The 22,643-nt window shown below is 41.8% G+C and overlaps 3 protein-coding genes across 4 annotated transcripts in view; 1 reads left to right on the plus strand and 2 right to left on the minus strand.

The window, feature by feature from the left end:
• eif2d (eukaryotic translation initiation factor 2D) lies at positions 1-15,181 on the minus strand. Of its 2 annotated transcripts, none has more exons than XM_085782308.1 (15): positions 15,159-15,181; positions 11,155-11,345; positions 10,986-11,069; positions 10,812-10,902; positions 10,619-10,726; positions 9,419-9,714; positions 9,010-9,127; positions 8,887-8,932; positions 8,688-8,794; positions 8,430-8,567; positions 3,985-4,074; positions 3,323-3,418; positions 2,979-3,099; positions 284-458; positions 1-166 (listed from the first exon to the last, which is right to left on the minus strand). In XM_085782308.1, exons 1-15 carry the CDS (start codon positions 15,164-15,166, stop codon positions 96-98), a joined length of 1,740 nt encoding a protein of 579 aa, XP_085638434.1. In that variant the 5' UTR covers positions 15,167-15,181; the 3' UTR covers positions 1-95. The 2 variants fall into 2 exon arrangements, with proteins under 2 accessions (XP_085638434.1, XP_085638433.1); XM_085782307.1 differs by lacking the exon at positions 15,159-15,181 and adding an exon at positions 12,266-12,500.
• rbm39b (RNA binding motif protein 39b) overlaps positions 1-22,643 on the minus strand; it is a 115,567-nt gene that overhangs the window by 73,887 nt on the left and 19,037 nt on the right. The window lies entirely within an intron of this gene.
• The window catches only part of mapkapk2b (MAPK activated protein kinase 2b), a 13,394-nt gene continuing 5,525 nt past the window's right edge, over positions 14,775-22,643 (plus strand). Inside the window, exons 1-4 of the mRNA XM_085782309.1 lie at positions 14,775-15,446; positions 19,434-19,573; positions 20,313-20,377; positions 20,534-20,613. Coding sequence (XP_085638435.1) covers positions 15,207-15,446; positions 19,434-19,573; positions 20,313-20,377; positions 20,534-20,613 — 525 coding nt within the window. The 5' untranslated portion in view covers positions 14,775-15,206. The remainder of the gene's footprint in view (positions 15,447-19,433; positions 19,574-20,312; positions 20,378-20,533; positions 20,614-22,643) is intronic.

Consider the following 22,643-nt stretch of genomic DNA (forward strand, 5'->3'; position numbering starts at 1 on the left):
CAGTGAATCACCTTTATTACATGTTGTGTTTACACACAATAAAGCAGCTTCAAAGCTTTGAAGACAGTAAGCAGCTGTTGTAGCAGGTAGCAATGCTACTTCTTCTTGCCACCTTTTAGAGCTTTGTCTAGTCCTTGGATGTACTTGCGAGGAATTTGATAGTGATCTGAAATTGAAATAACAGATTAGAGAAACTAAATATATTTATGCAAATTAAGCAATTGACAGAAACAATTGAGAGAAAGTGTGAGAATGATATCTGAAGTATTATTAAGTTTCAAACCTAAGAGCAAATTGCCAACTTGGTGAATCTGGTTGCCTTGGATCTGAACCATGACTCGATCTTTGGCCCCTGGGATGGGATGTAGGACGGTACTGGCCTGGACTCTGTGCTGCAAAGCTGTGGCCACGGCTGCAGGATCCAGACAGTACACTTCCAGGTTCTTCACCATAGTTACCTAAAGATAGTACACAGACACAATTAAAGCCAAAGCAACAACTCAACCAGGCCAATAGATGAACTTCCTGCAGATACAACTGTATAAGGTCATTTTATAACTCATGTCAGTTCAAGTCAGGGATTTTCTTTGAAAAACAAAACAAAAAACTTTTTTTTTTTACAATTCCTTATACTTGCTTTCTAGTGCTGTGATGCTGCCCCTTGGTAAAGAGGTACATTTTGGATATACAGGGTTGCCCATAAAGTTGGAATAAAATATTTTTTTATAACCTTTGTAATAGGAATAAAAAGAGTGTTTGAAAACAAAATGATTCCAACTTTTTGGCCAACCGTGTATTTCTATCAAGTACAAAAGAGTTCCCATTTTAAAATGATGCATTGATGTTGTAAATGTTTGCTGATTACACACATGGTGATGTGATGGGTGTCACATAGGGATGGATAATGGCCTGAGAAATATCCCAAAGAAATCCTTGGGCTGCATCTTGGATCAGAAAGCTGCAATTTTCTGCAAAATCCAAAAGAACCACAGCTTTATTTTGGTGTCTGTTCTCCTTTAACTGAACTATGCATGATGAATGGTTCATTACAATAAAATCATAACCTGTCACTTTACCCAATTTGTCAGCCAGTATATTTTAATGAAATCTTAAAAAGCTGCTACTGAAACTTACAGTTTGGTTCTGTCAGTTGTAATCCGCAGCTTATATTTTACATTGTCACAAACACAAACACGTAATGTACCTAAAATTTGTTTTTTAAAGTGTTCCTGCAGAGAATCTGATCCAGGAGGCTAAGGACAACTGTGCAACATGCGTTTGTTGTTGGTTGAGCGTCTAAGCTTCAGCATTAATTCCTCACAAATGTCGATGTTGTGTGAGAACACTAGGAGGTCACACACCTTTAACCTGACATTAAGATGAATCGTACATTCAGAGGACTCGACAGGAAAAAAACATTGGTACAGTAATCAGATTCATGAGAATGATGAAGTTATCTATGTGTTTAACCTTTTACCATTATGCACTTTGAATCCTTTGCCCGCAACATAAACCTGGAAAACCAGCCGGTCATCTGCGCGAAACTGTATCACTTGCATTTCAAGGTCGTTAGCTATGGGGCCTGCCAACTTCGGTTCCACTTTCCCCAAAATGTCCTTTTCTTTCATCATTGTCAAGTTTGACCTTGTGGTAAATATGTTTCAATTATTGTGCAGTTTTGGCATTTTACCAGCTTGATGGTTCTAAATTAAGCATGTGGTCTTGCTTTTAGCATGGAGCAAGATTTTCTCTTGAAGTAAATCAGAGCTCCTGTCTAAATAACATGGCTGGTTGACATTTCACCCTGGGGTACATCCACTGCAAGATATTGAGCAACTCCGTGTGCAACAGCTTGCTGTAATTCAAAACATTTATCAGGCATTAGGTTTCATCCCTGCTTGCTTCAAATGCTGGTGTGTATGATGTGCTTCACTTGTACTCATCTGTCTATCTACATCAGTTTCTGTTCTCACGGTGAATTGTGAGTCCTTAACAACACATGGTGGGCACAACATCTGTCCAGCGTTGATAGAGCATGAGCTCAGTGAGCGACACCGCTTGCTGTTGACGTGGAAGTTCAAGTGCTCACAAGCAAACCCTAACCCAACATCCACCTCTCACCCTCAACAGTTTCCTGTCTGTTCCCAAACTCAAACTTCTGCTGCCGTTTTTAGACAGGCCGACTATGACAGACAGGTCCCTTGGGTTACTACTTCAGACAACAGACAGATAAGTTAGGAGATGTTCTTTTACCTTTACATGTTTGGACTGTGAACCTGTAGTCTTCGTCAGAAGATATATCTTATAACTTATTTGTCTGTTTAAAGAAATAGTAAAACTAACAGACGAAATGAACATTTTCAAGCTAGACAGGTCCCTTGTCAATGTGTGTGTGAGAGAGAGAGAGAGCAAGTGGGGTATGTAGGGGCTGAGTGAATCCATTTTTTACACACAACTTTACAGTGAAATTGACCCAATGAAATAGTAAACTATTAGACTGTGGCAGGCGCCTTCCGTACAGAGGGCGGTCCATCAATGTGAAGGACACATCCGAATGTGATCAAATCTCAAATTAAATATCAATGCATCTTTCAACTTTGGAAGATCGGATCCCCTGAGATGGATATTAATACCAGGTGTGAACAGGACCAGAAACATTAGTCTGTCAGATCAAATTCAAAGGACTTGAAAAGCTACCAGATGGAGTGCCAGGAAACTTTGTGCAGACATTAACTGTCCCCAGAGGATGAAGTCTTATGTCTCTGCTGACCCCTTGACTTCTCATGAGGCACCACAACAACTTAGTCACATTTGTGATAAGTGAAATGTGTCTGCAACAATAAGATGCATTTCTATTACGTTCATAGAGTATTTAGCATGGCAGTGAACTTTAAACTGTCCAATATATAGTATATAATAAATTCAAAAACACCACTGCTCTACTAGGGACTATAATAGATTGTATCTTAAGTTGTCACCTTCTTATTGGAGCCTCGAGAAGCCACAGAGATGTCTATGAGCTCGATGTGTCCCTTCTTTATTATGGGTGTATGTCCGGGGAACACAACTTGGTAACACTCCTGCATTCTTCGCAATGTCCTGTGAAAATGACATTTATATAACAGAGATATAATATAGGCTGATTTACCTGCAAAGGACTTTGCTAGATCACATTTTTAATGCCCATGATTTTAATAAACATTAATTTTAATGGTGGTATGAAGGTATTCAAAGGTTGAGTGAATGGGAAACAGCAACATTTTTGTTTCATAATGTGGTTACTTAGAAAAGGATAAATAAAATAATAACATTAAATCATAACCTGCTGAAGAGGTCATCCCACTTGAGAGACTCCACCTCCTGGTACTCTGATTTCTCCAGCAAGCAGTCACAAAGAGTTGGGTTGATGGTCACATAACTGTCAGAGAGGGGAAAAGTATTGAAGTCAACACAGCACATAGTTGATGCATAGCATCAGGAACAGGAAACACACTGTCTTTTTAACATATGCCAAGTCAATGAGAGATTTTATTTAATTTCTTCTATCGCTCATTATCAAATTGTTTCACATGATGATGCCCAAATTTCTATGACCTAAAAAGAACCATGCGATGTCTCGTCAGTTTCAGAGTCACATTTAAGCATTTTAGCCAATTATAACAACATCACATGGCCTGGGGTCATCTCCATGTTTCTGCAGCGGCTATTAGTCTTCCCTTTTACCACTGTGTCTAGTAATGGAAAACCCCACATGGTGGTTAAATCTAAACCCAAACTGAGCTTGATCATGTCAATAATACGTTTTTAGTTAGTTTAGTTAATACGTTTTCCTTTCTCTTACAATACATCAGCTGACAGATAAAGTTTGATCGTAAAATTAATCAATTAAATCCTTCTTTAACTTTAAATTGTAAAACTTCTTAACATGAGACAAAGGCATGGAATACAAGAAAACACTCAAACTGAATTAAAGCCCCTCCTTACTTTTTATTATTTTCGTCCACCAGTTCATTCTTCTTCACATATTCAGTAATAATACTTCTCACTTCAGCAGGCTGCAGAATTGCTCCTTTCCTGCAGGGAACCAAAGCACACGTGAGTATAATAATAAATGTCCAAATGTGAGAATTTCATCAAAGCATCTTCAGCTCAATTGACAGGTTTTTTGTAACGCTACTCCAGCTAAAAAATAAAGACCTTGAAATGGCAAAACTGACTACTATATATTTATCTGCTTTTCTATTTCATGTTAATTTGTAAAAGGGACAAGTGTATATTGTAGGATGCAAACATGTTTATTTCAGGTTTATTTCTTGCTTTTGTGTGGCTATTGCGCTGAGCTTCTCTTCTCAGGTTGTTGCAGGCTGTGCTACGGGCACAGGGTTTTGACTGGTTGGAGAAGTGTCGGGTTGTGTGGACCATGTTGAAGGAGCATAAGAATCCATTGGTTGCTGAGTTTTTGAAGCGGCCGGGTCGTGGTACGTTGTCTCAGTTTGCGAAAACAGATCTAGTTGACTTAGCTGTGCATTTCGGTTGGAAGAAGCCTGAGCATGTGCCTAAGAAAGCTGCTCTGAGGGTCATTGTTGAGGGGATGCTAGTGTCAGGGGGGGTTTTGGAGCTTGAGCAGAGTAAACTTCCTCCTGGTGCAACACTCCCAGGGGTTCTTGAGAAGCTGTCATTTGAGCAATTTATGCAGCTGGAGAAAGAGAAGGCAGAGATGGAAAGGGAGAGGTTGCGCTTTCAATTGGAGTATGAAAGGCTGCAGACAGAGCTAGCACAGAAGGCCAGGGAGGCAGACGTGCAGGTAACCTTGGAAAGGGAGAGGTTAAAGCTCGAGCAGAGTTTCTCTTGGGGGCTGGTGTGCCAGGCCAAGCTGTTGGTTCTTCTGGTTTTAGTGTTGCTGGCAATTTGCATTCGCTGCATGCCTAAGTTCAATAAAAGGGACCCAGACACGTTCTTTTCTCTGTTTGAGCGTGTGGTCGACACCAGGGGGTGGCCGGACGCTGATAGGGCTTTGATGCTGTGTGTTCACAGGTAGGCTCAGGAAGCATAATCTGCTCTTAGCACGGTGGATGGCACAGTTTATTCAAGGGTGAAGGTCACAACAAAAGTCAAATGGGTCTGCTGGTTCCGTGTATGTGAAATCTGCAGGTTTTGTTGCCCCAGTGTCGACATTTGGGGACCAAGTGGGGCCCTACAGACTGGCCACCGGGGGGCTGCAGAAGATTGAGGAGGCTTACGTTCCCTTTGGGACGGAAGGGTTTGTGTCTCTTGGTGAGGGGGAGAGAAAACCAGTCAGGATTTTGCGAGATACTGGGGAAAATCAGAGCTTTATCCTGGAGGGGCTGCTGCCTTTTTCAGCTGGTTCAGACACCGGTAATTCAACTCCTGTGTTAGGCATCAGCTTAGTTCCAGTGTCTGTGCGTTGCACCGACTGAACTTGTTTTCTGGTCTGGTTGAAGGTGAAGTCATCATTGGGGTGCGTAGCTCGTTGTCTATGGGTGGAGAGGACGTTGTCCTGGGCAGCGACTTGGCTGGGGCACGGGTTTGGAGTGATGTTGCACCACTGCTGGTAGTTACAGCATCACCTGAGCACTCACCGAGCATGAGCGTGCAAGGCAGCATCCTAAAGCTGTCCCTGCTTGTGTGGTCACTCGGGCAATGAGTAGGGCCAGTTCAGGACAGGGGGGTGGGCCTGATCATTGCGCTTCCTTGCAGGTGTGTTTTCAGGTGTTTGAGGTTGAGGTCCTATGTCATTTGTCAGCAGGGAAGAACTGGGTGCAGAGCAGGCCGGTGACCCTACGTACGCTCGTGCCTCTGTTTAATGTGGTTGGTCATGAGAGTGTGGGGCAGGGATTGTTTGATGGTTATTTTTTGCAAGATGGAGTGCTGCTGAGGAAATGGAGGCGTGTGGTGGGTGGTGTGCAGTTGGACCAGGTAACACAGGTGGTGGTGCACTTTAAGTTCAGAAACCTTGTGCTAAGTGTTGCACACGATGGCCTTACTGGTCACTTGGGGGTTAAGAAGACTTACGACTGTGTGCTTCGACATTTCTTCTGGCCTTTGCTGGAGTGGGATGTGTCGGCGTACTGTAATACATGTCGTACATGCCAGCTGACTGGCAAGCCCAACCAGAATATCGGGCCAGCTCCACTGTGTCCAATTGCAGTGGTGGAGACTTCCTTCCTTCTTTATGATTGCACACACACACTTAACCATTTTGTGGTTACTTTAACTGGCAACTGTGTGGTCCTCCCTCTGTGGTTATGCTCTCCAACAAGCTGGGCATAACAGCGCCGAAGAGTAATTCAGAGTATTCGGCCTTCCAGGAAATGCTGGGTGGGGTCCTAGAGGGGACCATGCACACATGGGCAAGGATGGAGACACTTGGAGGGGCGTGATCAAGAGGAACAGCCTGCCTAATCTGAACCCAAATGGGTGTTTATTGTTGTCCTCTGTGCTGGGCATGGTTTGTCCATAATGAACACCATGTTTGAATATAAGGATGCTCATAAGAGGACATGGTACCAGAGCACCCTAGGCTGAAGGTCAATGATTTTGAAATCATATCACCTGACCTGAGGTTGCATGTTCTGGACACTTGAGTAAAGAGAGGAGCTGAGCTGTCAACCGATCACCATCTGGTGGTGGCTCTATCCAAGAGAACTTCACCTTTTAGTGTTTAAGTACACCCATGATGCCCAACCCTTGGGCATCATGGCGGACACCGGTGGTCAGGGAAGCCGTGCGACTGAAGGAGGTCTTCTGGGAGACGTTGTCCCAGGAGAGACAGGCCTGAGGGGTGGCAGCCTCAGCCATGAGGGAGGCAAAGAAGAAGGTTTGGGAGGAGTTCGGAGAAAGCATCAAGAAGAACTTTTAGATGGCACCAAGTCGTTCTGGAAAACCATTCGCCACCTCAGAGGGGGAAGCAGGGACCATCTACCCTGTGTACAGCAAGGATGGAACCCTGTTGAACGCAACCGAGGAGGTCGTAGGGCGGTGAAAGGAACACTTTGAGGAACTCCTCAACCCAACTGGCCATCAAATCCACCCTATGAGGAAGAGGCAGAGTTGGAGGACAAGGGTTAGGACGAGGGTTGGGGTTAAGGTGAGGTACTCAAACAACTCCACAGCGGCAAATCCCCAGGGGTTGATGAGATCTGCCCGTAGTTACTGAAGGCTCTGGATGTTGAGGGGCTGTCTTGGAAGACATGCCTTTTCAACATTTCAACATTGCATGGAAGTCTGGGACAGTGTTGAAGGGGGGGACCAGAGAGTGTGTACCAGTTACAGAGGTATCACACTACTCAGCCTTCCGGGAAATATTTACTCTGATGTGCTGGAGAGGAGGGTTCAGCCGATTGTCGAACCTCTGATTGAGGAGGAACAATGCAGTTTTCATCCCAGTTGTGGAACATCAGGCCAGTTGTTCACTCTTGCAGGTCACTTTGAGGTAGCCTGGGAATATTCTCATCCAGTCTTCATGTGTTTTGTGGATTTGGAGAAGGCGTATGATTGGGTCCCCCCGGGATATTCTGTGGGAGGTCCTGTGGGAGCATGGGGTGAGGGTCACTCCTCAGGGTCATCCAATCCCTGTATTCCTAAAGCAGCAGCTGTGTTTGGGTCATGACCAAAAGAACAAGGTTGCGGATACAAGTGGCCGAAATGTTTTTGTTTTTTTGAGCTGGCCAATGTCTCCGGGGGAAAGGGAAGTCTGGGCTCACGGATGGATCTGCTGCCCCCACGACCTGATCTCGGATCGGCGGTTGAAGATGGATGGATATCTCTGAACATGCAAAGATTTGTAATTTCAACAGTTTACCCACTGGATAACAGATGTCTGACTTAGTGACTCTACTAATATGTATCATGAAATGACATTAATGTGGGTACCATTTCCTGGTATTGTGTTTCTTATTATGGACCAAACCAAATAAATAATGCTATCAAACTGACACTAAAATTGCTGCTGCTAAGCTAACGTGTAGAGAGGATGAGATGGTCAGCTCCAGTTTTAGGGACCTGTTTTGTTCATGCTGATGAATGCCACACGCCACTTTCTCTGTTACAATCCCTCAAACTTTATAGATGCGATAACATGCAGCTGTAAGTAATGACATAACTGATTCATCAATGTCAGAAATAAGACAGAAAACAAATCTGTGTCTATTCTTAAGGGAGTAGTAAATGAGTAGACTGGTTTTGGGAAATGTTTATGATTAATAATTTTGTGACATGTGTCTTGGGAATATTGTGTTATCCCCTTTCAAGAGGGTCAGAGGTTGATGTCAGTGGCAGCTCAGACCTCCTGCAGCTGGTACGGATTTAGTGTCTCACTGAGGTAAACCTGAAACTTGTGGATGTACACAATTTTCAGCGCTCTCTGCTACATCCCCCTGCTGTTAGAAGATAAGTAAAAGTGCACACACCTCTTCTTTGCATCCAGAAAGAGAGGCTCCAGCCGAGCAGGGACAGAGTATAAAGTCGTTATCTCAGGAGGATGATATGGAGCCTCTTCCTCTTCCCCTCCAATACCTGTCTCCTCAGGAACGTTGAAGGAACGCAGTCTAGAAAGTTTAAGTCGTACAAAACGGAGAAGCACAGGGTTATTCATGCTGAATGTGGGTGGGTTGTGCGTTTGAATCTCACCCAAGGATTTCTTTAAATTGAAGCAGGGCTTGGCTCACTCTCGGTTTTTCCAGTCCACCTCAACAATGCTCTCCACCCCTTTCGTCAGTTCTTTCACTCGCACAAGACTGTACTGCTGCTCCATGGTCTGAAGAAACTTTGACAGCTGTTGGAAGAAAGTGTGAACAGATTTACAGAGGGAGTTATAAAGTACTCCATTTGTGCATATAAAGGTTATAATCTGGATAATGGGTATACCTTTTTAAAGCTGGATTTCTTGATGTCCAGTTGCTTTCCATTTGGGCTGAAAAAATACAAAATATTTTCAGTACTGAATTCAATTGTCCCCGAGCACATCTAAAAAGATGATCTGTAGTTTACCAGCAGGAGAACATGTGGTTGCGAAGAAATGTACTTGTCAGCAGAGGGAGCTCTGACTTCTTCACCTTGCTCTTTAGAGCATGCAGGAAACACTGCACCAGCAGGGCATCCATCATCTCTGAGAAATTAGGTAACACCTGAGTCACACCGGAGTCACATCCGTTTCCCTCACAACAGGCTCCAATCTTGTCACATCATCAACTAATTCTCCAGTTCATACAAATAAACAACAACCATATTGACCCTGTGATCATTCATTATGTGAATGTGTGAAAACTGGATCTGAATCAGATACAACGGAAATAATAAATCATAGTTTTATCAAAAGCAGATTAATGGTCAGTACTTGACGGTTCTTTTTAAATTAATTTTTAATAAACATAATGTGAGATATGACTAAATCTGGTACCTTGTGGTGTTTTCTGATCATCTCCGTCCTCCTCCTCGTCCTCATTGCCCTTTTCACCTTCCTCTTCCTTCTGTTCAGCCAATTTCAGCTCCTCAACACCAGCGCAGACTTGATCTGTGACCTCGCCTGCGCCCTGTTCCTCCTTCACATGCCTTTCAACTTGCTCTTTTCTGTCCTCCACCTCCTCCTCCTCCTCCTCCTCCTCCTCATCATCCTCATATTCATCTCCATTCACCTCTTTCCCTTCATCCTCTGCATCCGGTAGAGAGGGAGGACATGACTTGTCTCCAAAAGCCCTAAAAAACAGATACAACAAACCACATAACCACATGTGCAAAGGTTTCTTGGCCGTAGAGCTGCAAAGATGCGTGACTTGGCGTGTATGATTTCTTACACCGTAGATCGACACATTTTTCAGAGAATGATAGAATATAATAACAATGGAAAAAATGACGTGAAGTATTTTGATAAATGAGACAGAAGTGTTGCCAGTTAACTTGTGATGGACAGAGAAACATTTGTTGAAGCTCGGCCAAGGAGAGTGGAAATTAGCAGTACACATAAACAATGTATAATCCTCCTATCCTCCCATAATCTTCATCAAGGTTCTTAAAACAATACACAACTCATTTAAACTCACATGTCAGGGTGTTGTTGACATTCATCAAGGGACCTCATCATCTGTCCACATGTGTGTGAGGATTGTATTGGGTACCAGTCCAATACATCAGATCATGTTTTTCTCAGTTGTTACTAGTTCATGCATATCTTGACAACCTTGGTTGTTCTGACAACAATACAGAACAATACTGTATGCTTATTATTGAGATTACTAGTAAACTGAAAGGGCCCGAAGAGGGATTGAAATAGTGAGAAAACTGTTTTTCAGTAACAGAGAGGTTTTAAATTGCACATTTATCAAACAATGCATATGAGGAGAACACTTCATCCCGAACCAAAAGCTGACGCTATGATAAAATGTGTATGTGTGTGTATGCGCGTGCATGTAGTCACTTCAACAATTTACAAGAACAGAGCTGAGAATTGAATTGCTATTTTGTTTAACATGTTCATTTAAACTACACTATTTCAAGTTAGTAGATAAGTTTAATGTAATTTGGTGTTTATCTTTTCGTCAAACTTTCATCAAAACAGCAAATAAGCTCGTTTGGAGAGGTGGAGAGGATAAAAGCTACTCACCAGAGATTATCCATGTATGTGTGGAGAACATGCACTCCTCTTCCCTTCATACCCAAACTGAGCATCTCTGCAGTGGACACTACAGCTGTGCCGACTGCAACTGGAGCTCTACAAACAACCAGGAGAACAGCATTGCACTTACTTCTGAGAGGAATGTGTCAGAGGTCTTTCCAAATCTTTTATTACAGCTTACCTATTGTTCACTAGTGTAACAGAACAGCAGTCGCCCTGTTTCACATCTGGGAGGCCACTTGAGGGCACCACTACACCTGGCAGCATGAGATCTTGGGGAAACACAGTGCTTGTTAGTCTAAATATAGCATTAGACATCCGTCAAGGGTTTTAATCTTGAGAGAAAGGAGCGTACCTGCCCCTCCAATCAGCTTCTGAAGCACAGGAGGCCATGTCCTGAATGTTAGCAGGAGAGCAGGGTAGCGCCAGAGGACATATACTAAAAAATATTACAATACACAGTTAAAATCAGACACTTTAGGAAGCCTACGTCATCATAGCAACTCATATTATATTATTATTACCTGTGGGATAAAGTCTTTTCTCCAGTTCAAAGAAGAGTGGGTTTTTATGAAGAACGTAAAGTGTCACAGCTTCCCCTTTATGCGCGTAGATCTTCACTACATTTATTTCCTCTTTATTGGGGACGAGCTCTGACAGCTCATCAGCAGGGAGCAAAGGAAAGGCTGCAGATATGTCAGCTTTGAGCTTTCTCCTAAAGACAGCGACAAAAACAAACGTCTCATTCAGTGGGTTAACGTCACACTCATAATACTTTCTTCACACTTTCCAGCCACGCCGTGTTAACTGTGAACTTCTTCAGATTGCACAGCGATTAAATGGAACTCCTTTACAGGCTGACCTTATTGATCGCATACTGTGTCTCCTTCTGATGAACACTGAATGATCTGTGTGTCTCAGTGATATGAAATTACATTGAGATTTACCCACTAAACTGCAATTCATCCTGGGTCTACAGCAATTAATTGATTGATGAACAAGTAAATGAATAGAATATTTATATGTATCATCTGCAACTAATTTGATATGTAATTGACCCTAACCCTGTCATGATGTGTATTTTTGAAACGATTAGGCTATCAAAAAATTGATAACCCATGATCGCAGCCCTAAAGCTTCCTATTGGATATTATAGGCTATTAGACATTCTCAAATATGACTTAAATATCAGTATGTCTTAGGTTTCTGTGCAAACTCTTTCTGATGGTTGATTTTTTTCTGTGCAAACTCTTGCTGATTGATTTAATACAATTATTAGTATGGCAGGGGCACACAAAACCTTACTCAGCAGCTCAACACTAACCCACTTCACTTTTTACAGTCTATGCTTCAGACTAATGAACTGATTTTTTCACCTCAGTCCAGAATGATGCTGGGATTTACATGAAAGTGAACATAGTTAAAACACAGACTGCTTGGGTCTGGATGAGCCTCGGTGATAAACATGAGGTTTTTACTGGGGACATGCAGCTGCTGTAACTCAGTAGCCTTTTGTTTTTTAACATTTACAGTAGGCTATGAGTGCAAAGAGGAAAACCACGCAGGAACAAATGGCTGTGGATGAATATGACTAGTAGCGAGGCATGTAACGTTACAATTACAGCACTGACTCACCTGTCTGAGCCCTTAATCGCAGTGTTGGATTTGACACGGAACGGTTTGGCAAACATCTTCTCAGAAAAATAAACTACAGCAGCGACCGAGTCAACATGCCCCCGTAACTGTTGTCAGCCGTCATATAAATCACAAAACAGCGTCTGTGAACCCGAGGAACTGACTTAACACTTTTATTTCTTATTTTGGCTTCAGACTTATCCGCTGTTCCTCGCTGGGTACGATGGTCCGCCACATATTTATTTCCGACGTGAAACGGCACCGCGGCAACAGTTCCGCAGTGCAATTTATCTAAACCATGTATATGTTAAAAGTTATCGATCCTAAAATTTCAAAGCACTGGTGGAAAGAAAATTATATGGACATTTCGTCAAATAGACAATGTCAGTAGCCTACAAATTACAGCTATTCTTTATCCTTAAATAATGTAGACTGCTATAAACTTTTGAATTTACAGTTAAATGACTATTGTTTTGCAAATTAATATGTTTTACATAGGCTACAGAACAAATGAAAAGTTCATAAAGTCAAGACATGGCATCATCCAAACAGTGGCGTGCACAGACTTTTTGAAGGGCAGGGGCGAAAAGAAAAAAAAAGTGAGGAGGTGGCTCCCAAGAGGGCAGTTTAGCGCTTATTTTTACAATAGCCTAAGCCTAACTAATCAATGCCCCCCCCCCCGCCTTAAAAAACACACAACAACAGTTTATTATTTAATTGCATTTATTGCAAAAATACAACATGCACAGTTAACATAAAATATAAAAAGCATCAACAAAACTAGATTACAATAGCTGTGAAAATTCCACATTACTATAATTGGAGTGAATATTAACATTTCACACCAGGCAATGCTTTAAAAGATTAACAAATAGCCTACTTTAAAACATTTAATAATGCAAAATCTGGCACATTTAATCAGTCACGTGAGAACAGAAAATCTTTAGGTGAGGTTTAGGTCTGCTCTCCTTTTTTTGCTTCACTCCTGGCGTCCACCTGGGTCTGAGTCAGTTGCACCAAAGGAACAGCAGCTGCACAAAAACAAATACACAAACAACACATTTTAATGGTTATGTGCTGACTAGATTTAAGCATTTAGCACTTGAGGATGTGCCACAGTCCAGCTGTAGTGCTAAGTCTGTATAAAAACTGTATGAATAGTTCATAACAAATATTAAAAGCAGTAATGAGAGGGCAAGTAGCTGCTTGACAGTACTGGCCTACTGTCTGGTACTGGTTAAAGGGATAGTTCACCCAAAATTCAAATTTCACTCATTTCTACTCACCCTCAAGTCGACTGAGGGTTGGGAGAAGTTTCAGACTCATCCGTGCCTTTTTGGAGTTACAGGGGGGGTCCGCGCAGCACTGCATTGGTAGCGAACGGGGCTCACTTTTCTTCGTCCAAAAAGACACACCAAAAAACATCCAAATACCTCCATAGTGCTCGTCTGCAATGTCCCTCTTGTATTGAAGCCCCGACATGAGAAATTGTTCCGAAAAAAATTAAATAAGTCTATATTTTAAGCTTGTTTGTAGCGGAAGCTCCCAGTGTCTCAGATCACTGCTCTGCCTGTGTCGGTGCAAATCGCGCACCGGCGGAGCTGTGACCTGGGACACTGGGAACTTCCGCTACAAACAAGCTTAAAATATAGACAAGGAACAATTTCTCATGTTGGGGCTTCAATACAAGAGGGACATTACAGACGAGCAGTATGGAGGTATTTGGATGTTTTTTGGTGTCTTTTTGGATGAATAAAAGTGAGCCCCGTTCGCTACCGTCATATGGCAATGCAGTGCTGCGCGGAGCCCCGCTGTAACTCAGAGAAGGCACGGAGGACTCTGAAACTTCTCCCAGCCCTTAGTCGACATGAGGGTGTGTAGAAAATGAGTGAAATTTCATGGATGGATAGATTGTTTAGTTGCTATGTTGATAACATACCATGTCATTCTTTAATTTTTACTTTTACTTTAATCCGATGCGCTATGCAATGCAATACACCTGGCACTTTAAACTGAGTGCACTTTAGGGCACCGTGCAATACAACTTGGTACCCATGTACTCCTGCACTTTAGCACCTGTCACTTTGGCCCAGCACTTTGCACTTTGCACTTTATTTCCCAAACTGTCCAGGTTGCATTACTGGCCTGATTATCTGACCTGTTTTTTACCTTGTTGTCTACTTCGTCATGTCATGTATATAACTGTGTTCCCCTGTTACTGTATTGTTTTTATGTTCTGGGACTCCGGATGGAAATTAGCATCGATGCTATAATCCGGCACATTTACATGTTTCTTATATGTACATTGATGTGCGCTGTCCCAGTCAAATAAACAGATTTAAAAAAAAGAAAGAAATTTGAATTTTGGGTGAATTATCCCTTTATCCAAATAAAGGGATTCAGATTTATAAAGTGAGCCCTGATATGCAATACGTGAAAGAGTCACGTTTATCAGAAAGAAATCTGGCTTCATAGACTAAAATAAATAAGAAGTTGGGGCCATTTTCAGGGGGTGGCAGCAGGGTGGCAGAGGCAGTGCCCCCCAGTCAGTCCCCTCAATCCACGCCCCTGCTGCTCGACTGTGGTGCAGCGATGCTTGTACGCCCTCCATGTCGGGCCGGAAGTTTTGCCATTTGTTTATCCATTAAATCATCAATGTAACTCTACTCATTGAGTGATAGCACGCGGTGCGAAGTCCGTGCCAAGGCTGCGCAGGAAACCCAGCAGGTGGACAGTGACCCCGACCCGACCGACCGGACACCTGTTGGTTTGTTGGAGGACTTGGGCTGACGAGCTGTCCCTGTAAGCGGTGGGCTAATAGGCTATCACACAAGGACAACCAGAGCCAAGTGTTTGGTGTTTTGTGCAACTGAGACCCGAACCAGAGGCGCACCTGTTCATCCCAGTTGTCTCCCTCTCACGTGAACTGCTGTTAGATGAGATGTCGAATCAGCACCAGCCGGTTTTTCCGACCCAGCAGCAGCAGCAGCAGCAACAGTCCAACCTGAACTGTGCGTCCTTCCCACAGTTTATCGTGAAGCCTTTGAACAGCCCTCTTCAGATGAGACGGAATGTCGTAACAGACCAGTACCGCGTATCAAGTCAGGTTCTCGGGATGGGGATAAACGGCAGAGTGCTGGAAATATTCCACAAAGACAGTGGAGAAAAGTTTGCACTCAAGGTAAACACTGTAAATCTGTATTTTCTTGCCAACTCACCAATGTTTTACAACTTTTATATAGCCTACTTTATGATGGAATCTTGCAAAATCCTGCAACTCTACACAATAGGATACTTTTTCCTCATGAATTTTGATGTTTGTCTAGTCTAGACCATAGACTGTGGTCTAGACTTATTTGGCCCTTTATAAATACATTGAATGCCTCAGGTCATGTGAAGTATAGCTTTGAACTTGAAAATGACAACTTTTAAGAATATCTTCCAAGATATCCTCACTTTATTATAAAATAATCCAAAACTTATTAAAACTTTTTTTTTTGTCTGTAAAAGCATGTAATCATTCTGTTTATACAAACCACAGGAACCCATGCATATAGCCTAATTGTTTTCATTCAAATTATTTTTTTAAGGAAACCTGTTATGACATGACATGATCTGGAAGGGAAATTAGTATGGAGTGAGTGACTCTAATGTAGTGAGCGAGGACAACTGATACTTTCTTTGCCAGAAATAAACAGATTTATTTTTTGATTGTGTTAAGTAAATAGCAAAGTTCATTTGCCCAGCGACAGTAGGGCATGTTGTAGTGTTTAAAGCAGAAGTAAGCAGAATATTTGTGTTAAAGCAGAAGTAAGCGATATTTTTGTGTTAATATAAGTCTTAAATAGTTCTATCTTCCGACAGCAATCACTTACATAGAGTGTTTGGTCCGAAACACGGGTCTGTCAGTCACTCTGCTCTGCTGTAAGCTGAGGAGAAAACTTCTTGTATATTTCCTTGTATCCTACAACCTTTATCCAATGAGGAGAGAGAACGGCATAAAGGGGCGGTCCTCTCTGTGTGTGCAGCCAAGGGATGCGCGTGAATGTGGTGACGTAGGGACGAGGACCAATAGATCCATGACGAGGGCGGGGGCTGCTAACTCCATCGGCTGACAAAAAGTCAGCCAAAACGACTGGATCGCTTACTTCTGCTTTAAGTGCGGAACATCCTCTAGGCTATATTTGATTTTGGTTCATGGTATCGATCAAGTCATGTGTTCGAGGTCATTCAGAGGATGTTTCCGTATTTTTAAGTCAGAGGGATGTTTCGGATCATTTGCTGACAGGAGCTGGAACCCGTCACATCATACCTGGCAACTGCAATTACCTCCACGCCGTCTTGAACATTAAACAGATAATTAAACAACAGGGTGAAAACTTCCTGCATATTGGTTTGATTTTAACCACCAAGTGAGCCAAATTAATTTGACCAACAACAACAATCCATCACAGGTCTAGGGACAATGAATTGGAAGAGTTTTAATTAGGCTATATTTATCCCCTTCATCTACATGCCAGTTTTTAGAGAATCATTTTCTCACAAGTCTTAAAAACACATGAAGCCTGAAAAAAGGCTGGCTGTATTGGTAACTTCATGGCAACAACCTTTTAATTGAGCTTTTCTGCGTTCTCTCAAGTTTGTCATAACAAACAAACAAGGAGTGCAGACAAAGTTGGATTTGGAGCTTCAAACCAAATGGAAAGTTAACAGATGCTTGTTTCTAAACTTTGGTTTTAGAAAGTCTGAGTGTTTCCTCCTTCTACTCCTAGTGGCAGTGACTTTTAGCCAATAGCAGAAGAATAGAGATAACCATACTATATTCATCTGGGATCAGTTGGTCATTGCTTAGGCATGTGTGATGTTTATCCAGCTAAACAGAAACTGCTCTGCTCGGTGCATTTGCAGTGACAGGCAGTGTTTACTGTAGAGTTAGAGTTGAGGGTCCCAAAGTTCAAGGGCCAGGGTCAATGTTGGTGCTCAGATGTGATTTGCAGATTTTTTCTCATAGAAACCTGTGATCTTTCTGGCATTTACCCATTCACACATAAAAAATGGCTCTAATTTCAGGGTTCAGGGTCTAATTTCTATTCTGGAGTTTGTAAATTATACATTATCCAGTTGCTCTGGCCTCTGGCCTGACATGTTCAGGTGCCTGTTTTGAGAGAGGAGTGTTAAATTTTCCTATCCAAATGCTGCCAGCCAGAAAGAGAGAGGGGAACATGCCTGTGTCTAAAAGTAGCTTCATGTGAGAGGCCTGAGATGACTGAGAGATTATGACGTATGGTGGGGTACAGGCAGAAAGCACACTCTCAGCTTGCTGTGAAGGTGCTTGAAGGAAGAGAAACAAAGCGGAGGAACGAGCAGATGACCTTTTCATTTGACCTTTGTTTGTTTAAGACCAACGTTGTGCTTCACCAAATATTTATGACTTCAGATGGTTCATCTTTTTTTTTTATGAAGAGCAATGTCTCAAGTGTTAGGCATTTTTATTGAGAAGAAAGCACTCCTGTAGTGTGACTATTAACAACCTTATTTGCAAGGTTTACATGCTGAGTTAACTTTGACGAGACAGCCCTGAATTCAGTGAACTATAACTAAGTGTCTTCAGCATAAATGAGCTTTACCAGCTGTACCACAGTGAATCTCAATGTGAGGTCCACTGAAAGAGAGAAGATTGTTAATTTGCATCCTTGAGATGAGCAGTGCAACTGAACACATTTCATTTGCACTGCTCTGTAGGATTTTCACTTATTTCATCTTGTGATGTAAGACAATTATTTTTAGTTTTTGAGTAAGAGGATTCAGATTATTGTAGATTATTGTAATAATCCTTCTACACATTTACCAAATAACTGATCGATCTTAAACCTAAATAAAAAAGTAGATATGTAAATATATGTATATATATATATATATGTAAATATACACTATTATGTTGAAATTAAGAGACATTTGTTTAGCCCCAAAGAGGCCAAATACTCGCAGTTAATTACTCAGACATCATGTGCAGTCTCTAACCCATAACAGGCAAGTTTAAATGAAAACAGACAGGCTCATATAATAAACCACCTGCTGGTGGTAATGATCAGCAAAGAGCTAAATTGCAACAAGGGCTGCAACTAATTATCATCAAGTAATCTTTGGATTCTTTTCTTGATTAATTATGTCTATTAAATGTTGCAAAAGAGTGAAAAGATGTCTTGTATAAGTTCCTTAAGCCCAGAGTGATGACTCCATGACTCATTTTGTCCTAAGAAACAACCCACATCCGTTAGATATTTAGTTCACTACGATATTATCAGAACAGGATTAAATCTTCACATTTGACAAGCTTGAGCAAATATTTGTCAATTTCCTTTGAAATTTAAATTAAAGCAGAAGTAAGCGGAATATATTAAGTCTTAAATAGTTCTATCTTCCGACGGCAATCACTTATAGAGTGTTTGGTCTGAAACACGGGTCTGTCAGTCACTCTGCTCTGCTGTAAGCTGAGGAGAAAACTTTCCTTGTATCCTACAACCTTTATCCAATGAGGAGAGAGAACGGCATAAAGGGGCGGTCCTCTCTGTGTGTGCAGCCAAGGGATGCACGTGAATGTGGTGACGCAGGGACGAGGGCGGGGACTGCTAACTCCATCGGCTGACAGGAAGTTAGCCAAAACCACCAGATCGCTTACTCCTGCTTTAAGTGTACAATTATCAAAATAATTAATTTCAATCAAAATCATCACCTAATTCAGTAACTGACACAGAACAGCTCCATTTGCAGCTGGGGCGAGGTGAAATGCTGCTGTTAGCCAAATTCAATAAAAACAAAAAAATATGATAGGACCTTTTTCATGGCAGCCATTTTGACATGAGATAGTAGGACAAATACAGGTGTTACCAATGATAGTAATTAAGGTTCTGTTCCATTTTTGTAGCAGAGCTTTTGTAAAGAGTCAACATGCACAATAGCAGCACCCTGACTCTGTTTGGCCTGAATGGAATGGAAACTTAATTAGTATCATTGGTAACACCTGTATTGTCCTACTATCTCATGTCAAAATGGCTGCCGTGGAAAAGGTCTATTCCCAGTGAGAGCAACTTTACATGACCAAAGCTGAGCTGAAATCTCACTATGCTTTCTGAATGATTCATATCAGTTTTTTCCCATCATGTTCCAGATGCTGCAGGACTGTCCAGAGGCCAGACGAGAAGTGGAGCTCCACTGGAGGGCGTCACCTTGCCCCCACATTGTGCCCATCATAGATGTTTATGAGAATGTCTACCAGGGCACAAAGTGCCTCCTCATTGTAATGGAGTGGTGTGTTAGCTAATAATGTTTGTGTGATGGTATATATTGACAAAAGTAGATTTACTCTAGACGTTGTTTGTCTTTGAGTGGCTCGTGGGAGTTGTGGCTTGTATTAGTTGCTCTGTGTGATGGTGGAGCCAGCTTCTTTTTTAATAAGCACCAGCGGAGGTGAGTAGTTTCCACAGCACTGCAGGGCAGTAGGTAATAAAAAGCAGGAAAAGGCTGCTTTGTCTAGAATATATTAAGACATAACAGCACAATACTGACTGTACTTGAAGCTGATGATGATATGATACAATCAATATGATGTCTTGATTGAATAGTCCAAAGGTGATATCTATTTGACTGGAAATATAATAAGAATGACATCTTTTAAGCAAAAATAACATTCTGATTTAACAATAATTGTCTTTCTTCCCTCTTTTTTAATATCAAACTAAATATCAAGCAGGTCAAAGATGGAATTTTTTTTTCTCCACCAAATTAGTTGAAAAAGAACAGAATAATCAGTTATTAACATAACTGTTTGGTTACAGACCAAAGCAGAATAATATTGTATTTGAAGTCTGCTTTCAACCTCAGAATTCAATGGAAGTATATAGCCTTTAGACAGCCTTGTGCTCCTGCTGTCACATCACCTTTGCACTTGACTGAACAAAGAGGAAATACGATGTCGAAGAGTAAATTATTGAACATACTCTACCCTTATACATTTACAGTGAAAATATTTCTCTTTTTTAATTTTCAGTATGGATGGGGGTGAATTGTTCAGCCATATCCAAGACAAAGGAAACCATGCATTTACAGAAAGAGGTAAGAGGACACAATAATTGTTTTCTAAAGCAAAATCAAGGTAACATAATTATGTTGCGTTGAATGTACTGTACGGCACCATCTAGATTTTTTATGTGTTGGCTCCTGTCCATGTTTTTTTTCTCTCTGTCTCTCCTCTGCTTCCTTGTTATTCAGAGGCCTCAGACATCATGAAAAGTATAGGAGAAGCCATACTTTTCTTGCATTCCAACAATATTGCTCACAGAGACATAAAGGTAATACGTCCTCGTCACTGTGTGTGTGTCTTGGACATAGCCTGCAATAGAAAAACAAAAAATGAGGACTATTTCTGTAGATGAAATGTACAGATCTTTTGAGAGATCGCCCTTAAGAGATTCATGAGGCTATAGTCCTCGCTGCAGCCGGCCCAAATCAAATCCTGACTCAGGTGGTAATTTGCTGCATGTCATCCCCCCCTCTCTCTGCCTCCCATTTCCTGTCTCTCTCTTCATGACGAAACTTCTATTATAACAACTGATTAATAATTAATTAATGGGACTTGGCAAAGTGCTATAGCTATAGCTCTACTTTGAATGCTTCAAACTTTTTATTTTTTTGACCCTCAGATATAAATTCCATAATCCTGCAATTCTTTGTACTACTACTGCATTATTTCTGTAGCTTCACCGTAATCAAATTTAATTAAAAAAAAGAAAAGAAAAGTATTTTATAACTGGAACAAAATAATATTAGATTTTCAGTTTTCATGTTCTTTGATGGTGCTAAAGTAAACATCTGGACTTGCTTTTTAAACATAAACAAATGCAGATTTTCTCTGTCTGTAAATCAGTGTGCCTGTCTGTGACTTCATATTTCTCACATGGCTTGTGTGAGATTTTTCTTGGAGGTACATAGACTGCGAAACATTGAGCAATTTCATGCATAACATCCATCCATTTTGTGCTGCTCGTATGAGGTCGGGTCGCTACAGGTCAAGTAAAATCATCCAGACATCCCTCTACACAGGAATGTCTTCCAGCTCCTCCTGGGAGATCCTAATGCCTTATGCCAAATAAGGAACATAATCTCCCCAGCCCGTTTTGGCCAATTGGCCAGTTACAATTGGACTTTTCATCCATCTTGGGAAAGCCTAAGCCAGGGTGCTGGAGAGGAGCCGCTGTCTGATTGTCAAACCTCGGATTTAGGGTGTGTGATGCAGTTGACCGGCTCTTCGGCCTGGTATGGCTACATGAGAGACCATGGGAAGTTTACTATCTAGGCTACATGTGCTTTGTGGACTTAGGACCAGGTCTCTTGTGGGATATTTTAGGAGGTGCTGCGGAAGCACGGAGTTTGAGGATATTGCTTCAAGCTATCCGGTCCCTGAATAACCAAAGTGAGAGTTGTGTCTGTGCTTTCGAAAGGAAGTCAAACACGTTCCTTGTTTATAGTTTTTCATGGACTGGATCTTAAGGTGCAGCCTGAGGAAGGAGCCTGTCTCGGTTCTGGTGCCTCAGAATTTCCTCTGTACTGTTTGCAGATGATTTGGTTCTCTTGGCTTCATTTGGACTGTGACCCTCGGCATGAACTGGGATGTTTTGCAAATGTGAAGTGGCTATGATTAGGCTTAGCCCCTCCAAGTTTAAGGCAATTGACGCCTTCCATTGGAAGTCTTCATTCATAACAGCTTGCTATAATTCAAAACATTTTATTCCCCCATAGCTGGCTTTGTTTTTTTGGCTGAGAGTGACTTCTGAGAGTTTCTGTCCCAACAGTGAACTGTGAGCCCCTCAGTCATCGCACATGGTGGGCAACACCTCTGTCCAGCATTGACAGACCTTCCAGTGCCTGTTGTGAGCTCCTTATTGCGTGTGTAACTCTGATCTTCAGCGAGCAACTCCATTTGCTGTTGACATGGAAGCTGAAGGACTCACAAGATGTTTGAGTTTTTGAAGAAGTTGCATTTCCTTTAAACAATCTGTGGCATCAGAACTTGAACCAATTTATGTCTTCTCCCAGCTCAGCCAAACTTGAACACAAACCTGTCCTATATTGTACTGTAGTCTCTCTTGTGATAAGCCTGTGCATATTTTCATTTGTCCAGGTCATAGTATCTCAAAGGAATTTTAAATCGAAAGCAACTGGACTTGGTTATTTGTCTAGGAAGACGTTTCACCTCTCATCCAAGAGGCTTCATCAGTTCATGCTCGCATCTGACCAGGCTGGGACTGGTCCAACTATCTGGTGTGGAGACCCTCTCCTCTTGCTCTTTTTTAAATAAAGCAGGGCTCCATGATCTCACTGT

This window comes from Trachurus japonicus, chromosome 7 (genome assembly GCF_045865225.1).
Source record: "Trachurus japonicus isolate A0001 chromosome 7, Traja_1.0".
In the NCBI taxonomy this organism is placed as follows: Eukaryota; Metazoa; Chordata; class Actinopteri; order Carangiformes; family Carangidae; genus Trachurus; species Trachurus japonicus.